The following is a 9,546-nucleotide window of genomic DNA, read 5'->3' as shown; positions in this document are numbered from 1 at the left end:
ACACATTACATTTTTACTAGCCAACATCAGATCTGGAAGACGGTAATCTTCTTGGGCTTGTATTTCCTGAGATTAGTCTTACCTGAATGCAGGAACCTAATGCAGAAAAATTATTTTTCCAGTATCCTTCCACCCACAACAGTAAAAGTGCTTCTGACATAATTCAGACTTTCTTGAAAAAAGATGGTTCCAGAGCAGAGAGGACTACCCAGCTCAAACCTCTCACACGACTGTTTGTAAATCACCCCAGTCAGAAGACTCACCTGTGTCTTCAGCAAGCTTAAAGAACCAGCATCATGTTTTACACAGGGCATATTGATTTAATTTGCAAAATAAAATTTAAAGATTTCCCCAAAGCACAACAATATAAACACGAATTTCAAGTGCTTTTGTAGCATGACTAATGTAGAACCCAATCTCCTTTTTAAGAGTCTTTATTGTTCTGGGGACAGGTAAAAATGTTTTGAAAGGGCTTAGGACATATTGCAGAAACAAAGCAGTATTTAATGGCTTGTTCTGTCTTTCTGGTGCCAGATACACATCCCATTTGTTAGAGCCCTTGTTATCTAACTGCATAGTCATAATACGCATATCAATTTGACACACTCAGTAAACTTCTCCAAGTAAGCACTCTTTTTTGAACTTAATTGGAAAATTTGCATCAGCAAGTATTGTCAGCTCTAGTAGGCAGCATTCTGAAACAAGTCCTTTCTCAGTAAGGATTATTATTACTGGAGTGTGTCTTGGTTCTTGTCCAAATGCTACTGCAATCACTCAGAATCTCAGCATGCTTTAGGTAAGTTCTAGAATCCTATCATATCATACAGTCACAGGATGACAGGATAAAGCTGTCTGAAAGGAAGCTCAGGAGGTCTCCAGTCCTCGTCCCCCCTGCTGAAAGCAGGGGTAGCTATGAGCTCAGACCATCCTGCTCAAGGCTTTCTCTAGTTGTAGGGATAAAAAGTACAACCTAATCCTCACCTCTGCCTCAGGGCAGATCAGTTAAGCTATTGCTAGCATAGTAGTGTAACATAACCTTGAATTAGCAGATGGCATAGAGAAGAGTTCTAGCTTCTTCAGGTTTTCATTGTTGGTCATTTTAATCAAGACTCCTGGTAATTCATGTTTTTCTCCTTTGGATTCTCTCCAAACGGTTCAAATCTTTGGACTCGGTGGACAACACATAGAAATAACCTGCTTACGAAGAGGGGAAAAAAGGAAACTCAGTCCATAACCTTGATTTCTATAGGTGAATTTCCTAAATGAAGTATGTTTTGCATTTTTCTGAGCAACTGCAGAAAAGGGTTATTTTCTCCACAGGAAGACATATAATTCAGTTAGGATTCTTTATTCAACATCAGAATGTACGCTTATAAAATGACAGTGGGGATGCATATATTGTATACTCACTTTCTCACTTCAGCTCTGGCTGAAGTATTTGGTATTTATGACATTTTGATTCCCACATGCATCTGAAAAGCTTCCTGCAAAGCTCCAGGTACTTTTTCCTAGCTATTCAATTAATCCAGCCAGTTGGCCCACTCAGTAATTACTGTAAAGGTCTCTTAATTCTTACTGGGAGTAGCAGATAATTTATATTCTTGGTTGGAGAGAATCTGGAAAGTAATTTACTTACATAGACATTTTGACTGAAACTTTTAGCTTGCGACGTTATTAAGCATCATCTTATTTTTTCCTTAGCTATGAGGATATTTTGTACATGGCTGAGTACCCCAAAATGAAATTTAATACATTCCTGTCAAAACACTCTATCAGCATTTAATTTTCCTAATTTATTATATCTCCATAATAACAACTAAGTGGTTTCTTGGGTGTGAGATTTTTTTTTGTATGTATGACTACAGAGAATAACAGCAGCTGCACGCACTGATAGAGATCTGGCAAATGCTAATATTAGATTTTCTGGAAAAAAGCAGTTTCCATCCATATTTCTGTCACTAGTTCACCAGCATAGGATATCATGTATGCTTTCTTCTTCAGTCACATTGAAATGCCATCCGAGTAAATGTACTGGTATGTGGACTAATTACATCTAAGCAATATAAAATTAACACATTAACTTATTATTACTTGTTAATGAAAAATTAAGTTTCATTGCATCTTCATCGCTTTTTCTTCAGTATAGTTCATCTGACCTCTTGCCATATTTTAACAGTATAGGAATTAATCGGTACCTCATCCAAAACAAAGGTACCAAGTGGTATTCAGTCAACAGAGAAAGTCTGCTTCATGGAATAAAAATCCTTTGAATGCAACCTAATACAAAAACTATACTCCTGATTCAGGATGTCCCTGGACCTTGAAAGTTACTACTACATAGATGCTCTGTTTCTAAGAAAACATCTGCTGTTTTGTCCATTGTCAAAGAAAGAAAGAACTCCCTGCTATGGGCCTTTCTGTTCTGTCTGACATTTATGGTTCTTCTTTTGCAGTGTTTCCTAATACAATATGTGCTCATTTGTCAGAATGTGATGAGATGTAATTATATTATTGTACAGACAAGGAGAAAATGTGACCTTGTATATGTTAAACAATGAACAACTAGGTGGAGGTACTGTCTGTCTTCCCTTTACTTTAAGACAGAGCCCTACATAAACATCTTCCAAATGTATATATTTTATCATTAGAGAAGCATTGACAATTTTTGAAGCCAGGTCTCCAGAAAAGACATAGCCAGTTCCTGAACAAAAAGAATGGTATTTGTCACCTAGGTATTCTTCTTCTGATATGTACCATTTACTTTTTTTATTCTGAACAGGCTTATGCCTTTTCATAAGACAGCCTGTGAAATAATTTTGTGGAGGAGGTGAAAGAGGCCTGAGGAGCTTTTCTATTAGGTATATTATATTAACAAAAACATCACTGTCTGTCTTCATAACAAAGCTTGTGCCACTGCAATAAAAGGCAACCCACTTTGTGCCCATCAAAGTTTTAAGGGTTATGGTAAGTGTCCAGGAAGTCCTGTTGAATAATATCATGATATTGCTTGCTTTCTCTCAGTAGGACCTCATTTGGACCCTTGCTCTCAACACCCAGCATAAACAACTGAGCAACCTCGACTCCTGGAACCACAGATTCATTTCCCCAAGTTTTTCTGATGGAACTTCTGTGCTGGATTTCAGCAGCCGTGGTTGCTATTAGCAATATCAAGAAAGGTGTTTTATCTTTACACTTCTCTTTATCATTAATAATGAATTTAAATGACTGTGTTGAAGTAGATCCAGTGTTATTCCCAAATTTCTCATTTTCAGTTGGTAGTTCTCCATTTTCTTTCCCTAAGAATTGTTTGAAATCTGAAATGTTTTTATGTAAAATATTTTCACTTTCCATCTGAAGATTATCATACCTTTTGGTAAAAAGTATGTCTTTTTCTTCTATGTCATCATTGTTTTGAACTTTACTTTCAGTTAGAACAGCAAGGTGAGCAGAATTCAAAAAATAGAAAATCAAATATACTGCTCTAAAAGAGGTGGAGGCAATCAGGAAAACATTTCTCTTGGCACAATCCCAAGGAGAGAAGAAGAATCCACTACAGTAGTTCATGTTGGCAGCTTTGAGAGGATGCACAAAAAGCTACCTTTCAATTGGACAGATATTTTGTTAAAAGAGCAGTTAATTTGTAACTGTTTTCCTCAGTGACACAGGAAGATAAAGGCAATCTGGAAGTTTCTGATTCTTCAGGATTCCTTTTTTTTATTATTAAAAGTATCCCATTATTTCATCTTAGAATAAATTGTAAAACTTTTCATAGAAGGAAAAAAGAAAAAAACTTTAAAAAAAAAATCAGGATTTCATTTTCAGGCTTATCTTCCTAAGAGAAATACAGTATGATAAATACAGTAAGAAATAAATGAAAATAAATAAATACAATGATTTTTCAGAGACAGAACATTTTCATATAAATATTTAAATATTGGAATATATGTAAAATATAAATGAGAATTTAATCCAGTCTTACAATCAATCTTTTAATATTTATATATATATGCAAAATACCTGTCCATCTTTCAATATGGTTGTCTTCAATACTAATAGCAGGGTACTGAACACATAAGAGGTATGGTAGAATGTAGAATATATATTCTATTTCAGATGCATACATTTATTAAAACACACTAAAAAGATACACGTTTAAAGTAAAAATTGTAATTGCTATTCCAATTGCTACAACAGTCCCTTCTAGGTTACAGAAATAGAAGAAAGATAACTTCATGTAAGCTTTACCAAATGTTATTGCGTAATTGAATAATCCAAAGCTGATGAAAGATTATGATTGATTATGGATTCACAGCCTTGGAGACTATTGTGATAAATCACATGGCAGGTACCTTTGGCCATTTAGAAGGTCTAGACAAGGTTGTCTAGACTATAAAATGTTAATGTAGACAGAGAGGTGGCATTTCCAGAGGTGAACTTAGCCATCAAAAGATAGGTGTCTTACAAGAGATGAAGTGCCCCCTGCCAGCATCTACCTCTGTAAAGAATATTTAAGACAACTGGCTTAGGCTAGATCTATACGTTTTAAATGGCTTCAGTTGAATGAGTTGAATCCCATCCTTCCAGAGTGCAAGGACAGGTAAAATATAAATACTGGAACAATGAAAATACTGTGGCTTTGGGTAGTTTTTTGTGATTTCCATAATAGCTAGTTTCAAATTCTGGCTTCCTTCAACTAAATGATACGGAAATTTATCTAAGCCTTAGAGATGCACCACGGTTTGCAGGGAGAGGGAGATAATCACATGTATCCAACACACCACAAACTGATAACACCCAAGAACGCTATCTGGAAAAAAGTGCAAGTTAACTGTATTAAACTACTTTTCGCAAACTGGTCTCTGAAGGGTTCTCTACACGTACTCCAAAGTGAGTTGCAAAAGTATAGTGAGTCAGGGTTTTTCAAATTTTTTTTTTGCCAATGCAACGTAGCTCACAAACAAACAGCAAAATTAAACACTTCTTACCATCATCTTTGAAAATGCAGATTCATCCCAGTCATAAAAACATGGTATTTTTGGAACAGATTCTTCAGGAGTTTCTTGCTGCTTCACAAAGAAATGACAGATTTAAAAGGACTGAAATAGAGTCAGGGATCCTATCTCTGTACTGATGGAGAACCTGAGGACAAGCTTACAGGCCCCTGAGGTTCTGGTCTATGTCTTTTCCAGAGGAATTAGGAAATTAACACAAAGGAAAATGCACCAGGACATTCAGCATTCTATCTGAAAGGGAAAAAACACTCTTGTTACTTGTAGCAATGAAAAGGCAGTCTATAAAATGAGACTGGATTTCAGCATTTCAGAATATGCACCAGAAATGTAAACTAAGAAATGAACTTATGCTCAATTATAATTTAATCTGGATAAAATAGATGTTCATTAATCTGAATGCGAATGTGTGGTGTATTACCCTTGGCCAGCATCCAAACACCCACCCAGCTGCTCACCCACTTCCCCCTTCCTCAACAGGACAAGGGGAGAAAATGGGATGGAGAAGCTTGTGGGTCACGGTAAAGACAGGGAGATCACTTACCAGAGACCATCAAGGGTGAAACAAACTTGGGGAAAATTAATTTAATTTATTGCTAATTAAAATACCTATGGATAGTGAGAAACAAAGACAAAAATTAAACCAACCCCCCCCCCCCCCCCCATCTTTCCTGGGCGCCACTTAACTCCTTCACCTGCCTCCCACAATAGCAGAAAGGGATTGGGGTTTAAGGTCCCTCCCTGCTCTTCTCACTCTTCAGAAAAATCTGCTCCAGTGTGAGCTCTTCAAGGGCCACAGTTCCTTCAGGAAATATCCAACTGCTCTAGGTTAGACAGAAAAAGAGCATAAGTATATTCTATTATATACTGGTCAGCAGTTCAACTAATGCAGCTCACGTGTATTGTACACCCATAAAATATTAAGAACACAATGACTCATGGTTTATCTCTAGCAATCTTCCTTCTCATGTTTTTAGTTCTTCAGAAATTCTGTATTTTTACATATTAGCATTCTAAATATCCAGGATCCAAACCCTGAAGTAAATATAAAGTAATGTTAGAAAGAACATAGCAGTACCACTTCAGAAGGTGAGAGGACTTTCTGTATCCACTAATTGCTTTGCTGCTATTTGAAATGTGAGAACTTCAGCACATGAAAATACAAAAGCAAAAGGTAATTTTCAGTGTTTTGAGTGTACTTCTGCATGGCAATTTTCTTGATCAAGCTAAAAACATTTTGTCAAAGTCTTTTTTGACTTCCGTTGGTTTCAACAGTGCAATTCTCTTAGATTAAATCCTGGTTCCATTGTGGAAAGAACAGGAACTTCTAAGAAGACCTTTCTAACAGGCAGACAGAATATTTATTGTTTCAAGTTTGACGGAGTTATTACAAGATTAGCAAAGAATTCATGTTACAGAAAAGCAAAAGTACATATGTCTGAAAAATTAATTATAGTTTATCTTGCTTATGACTTTTAAAAATGCCAAGAAGCTCTCAAAATACAATCCCCCTTTTCTATTAAAATTCCTCCCAGAAAAAAAACAAACCCATACTTTGAAAATAAATTCTTACCCACAATAATTACCCATACTATTAAACCAAAACAATTAGAACTCGTGAAGATTATTTTTCTAAAACCAACTGTGTAGCGAAGTTGGAGTAATAGCTGCCATGTACATTAAATTGCCTCAGTGACACACTGATTATTCACATACACACGCATTTAACTACATTTTTAATTTAAAATTACATCAGATATGCTGAAAGAAGCCAGACTTAGGCCTTATTAAAATAATAAAAAGGAAGAAGAAGAATATAAAGGAGTAGAGAAGAACAGAAAAGGTATTAGAAACAAAGAAAGGAGATTAATGTGGTACTTTTAGTTGCCACTCCTGTTTATGTTATCTTTTTCTTATTTATTTAAAAAAGGCAGACTTTACAGCTCATGAGTGAAAAATCTACCTCACGAGTTTCTAATTGCATCCTATCTCATCCCAGATTTTTGGAAGAATTTCAAAATAAGACAAACTCCTCACATTCTAGCAATGCTTTGATATTTCCCCAGCTTCTTGAAGTAATGACTTTTAAAGTCCAGTCCTTTCAAGGTGGTCACACAAAAGGCAAATTTCAAAGTAATCTTTTGAGAAAATGATACATGTGTTTAAAGATGGAAACTAAGGGCTGCCAGAAAGCATGAGACAGCTAATTTAATTTAAACTTGCCAGTTGGTAAACACTTCACAGTACCTTGACTCCTTTGTTTCAATTTAGTTAAGCTGACTTTTAGTCGAATTGACTAAACCTACATAAAAGCATGAGCTGGGAAGCAAGAGAAAAGCAGGAGATGCACCATCTGAAATAAAGGCAGCCCCTCCTGGAGAGCGTCTCTGCTCAGGGCTTGCAGTCCTTCTGGCTCAGCAGAGCAAGGAGTCTTCTGTGAAGACTAGATTGCAAAAAATCCCCATGCCCACCTCCTGCTTGATCTGTAAGATCTGTAAGACTGTGGAGTTAGTGAGGTGAATCCATAGCCATTTCACTCCTCTTTTTTGAAACTTGTATTTCATTTCAAACCTACCTAGCACAATATTTGGCGGATTGATTTGGGCATCTCAGTGACACTTGCTCTCAGTGGTTATAAAGGGAAGCAGGGATATTGCAGTTTCTGGCTTTGAAGCAAGCTTTACTAATTTATTCTTGGGTTACAGGTGAAAAAAAGCTTTCTTAAAGGCAAATGAGGACCAGACAGCTAGTTCTACTTCCTTTTACCAGCACCATTTGGCCTCCCAGAGAACCCAGGCAATTCTACTATTGTATACACATATAAACTCATCCAAATGCATACTGTTGAGGCTTGAATTGAATCGGTGGTAGAGAGAAGTGAGGAGAAAAAAAAAATTTGTCTTGGTGTGTATTGCTGGAAAGAGCTGCATTTGGTTACTTCAAAATTTGAAATAAGGTTTTATTTTGCATAAATGACTCGGTATATCTTTAAAACCAGTTTCTTTTACAATGATTACAGCAATTTGAACAGCAAATGGCTTAATAAACTGTGAAGGTAATTAAGCACTTTAAATAAAACACTGAAGAACTATGTTAATAACACTTTAAAGTATTTAATGAGCATATGGAATCAATTTAACAGACATCTAAAGTATTTATTTTCTAGTGTTCTGTAAAATCTTTGTATATGTACTTTTATGATTTAAATTATGCCTAGACTGAGTTAATCTCATCAAAATGCTACTTCTGCACAGAAACAATATTTACTTTTTTTCACTGGAACATTTGCAAAACTTTTTTTTTTTTTTTAAACCAGGAGTATGTGAAAAACTGAAGAAGAATTTTATATTCTCCTTTTCTTTACATAAGTGCAGTATGGATTTAAAAATAGTCTTAAAACAGAATTTAACAGCAACAGCTATCCTAGAGTTTGCTTGTCTCTAGTTAGCTGCTATATCGATTTTTCTTAAAGTACACTTGGAAATGGGGATGCTAAATATTTAATCACATATAAACAGCACAATTCCCTGTTTTTATGCAAGTGAAGTGCAATTCTTACATGTAAAAATTTGTCATGGGACAAAGGAACACACTGCATGTGTGGAGCCAAGAATTTTTTGTTAGTCCAATCAAAAAATGGTTACTAGTTTAATTTAATTGTTACAAAAAGGGGGGGGCAGAGCAGGGGAAAAAAGTTCTACACACAGTCCCCAGTATCTCCCCCTTTTCTCTCATGTCATTCTCACCTTTTTTAATGCCCCTCTGGTGGGGTCCTATGAGTCAGTGGTGGCAGATTTTCTCAAGAAGGAGGTGGAGGACGAGAAGGTTTTATGGCAAATTGTCAGTGTCCCACATTCTCTACCAGGAGGAATGTCCTGATGTTGATGGAAGTGTCTTCCCTACCTGAGAATCCACTAGTGCTGATTTCCGAGTGTTTTCCAATACACCACCTTCCTCTTTCTTCATCGATTCTCAGTTCCTTGTGAAAACTGATTCTATATGCATGTTGTGTTTACATTGGATATTTCCTCTTTCTTCTCTTTGTTATGGCTAAATCCAGTTTTACCCAGCTCCCAATGGTGCATTACTATAATAATAAGTAATTAACTACTGGTGGCACTTTTCCTCAGTTACCATCCCATACCTACACCCCTCGGTACTACAGTATCCTTTTAGTTTAGGGTCATTAACAGGTACTCAACACAGAATAGCCATTTGCTGCAGAAATAAAGCAAAATTACTATAAAAATAGGCATTATGCCACATAGTTGTGGAAAGCTAAACTAAGGCTAAAATTAATTGAGTAATGGTAGCCAAATCACCACAGAATTTGCTGTTACAGCTTAAAAAAGCTAGAACAAAGCTCCAGGCAGACAAGGCCAGATCAAACAAATCTGTGCAGTTCTGAGGCTTGCAGAGTTCATACGAAGGTGATGGACTGTATCCTGTTAACTGACCTGAAGAAGGAAACAGTATCTTTATGTGAAATACAAGCGTGTGCTTGGGAGCATAGTACAGAGGATGATCTTGGCAATGC

General features: G+C 36.2%; 1 protein-coding gene across 1 annotated transcript; it reads right to left on the bottom strand.

Moving 5' to 3' along the window:
• Positions 1 to 2,459: 2,459 nt before the first annotated feature.
• Positions 2,460 to 8,975, bottom strand: LOC104831059 (beta-1,3-galactosyltransferase 2-like). The gene is given in 4 exon segments (XM_010566382.1): positions 2,460 to 2,958; positions 2,960 to 3,225; positions 4,986 to 5,066; positions 8,913 to 8,975. Coding segments are annotated over 4 exon segments (909 nt in total).
• Positions 8,976 to 9,546: the final 571 nt, after the last annotated feature.

The sequence above is a fragment of the Haliaeetus leucocephalus genome, unplaced genomic scaffold (assembly GCF_000737465.1).
Source record: "Haliaeetus leucocephalus isolate CR32 unplaced genomic scaffold, Haliaeetus_leucocephalus-4.0 Scaffold208, whole genome shotgun sequence".
Taxonomy (NCBI): Eukaryota; Metazoa; Chordata; class Aves; order Accipitriformes; family Accipitridae; genus Haliaeetus; species Haliaeetus leucocephalus.
Note: the sequence above shows the minus strand (reverse complement) of the source record. Positions and strands in the feature narration are given on the sequence as shown.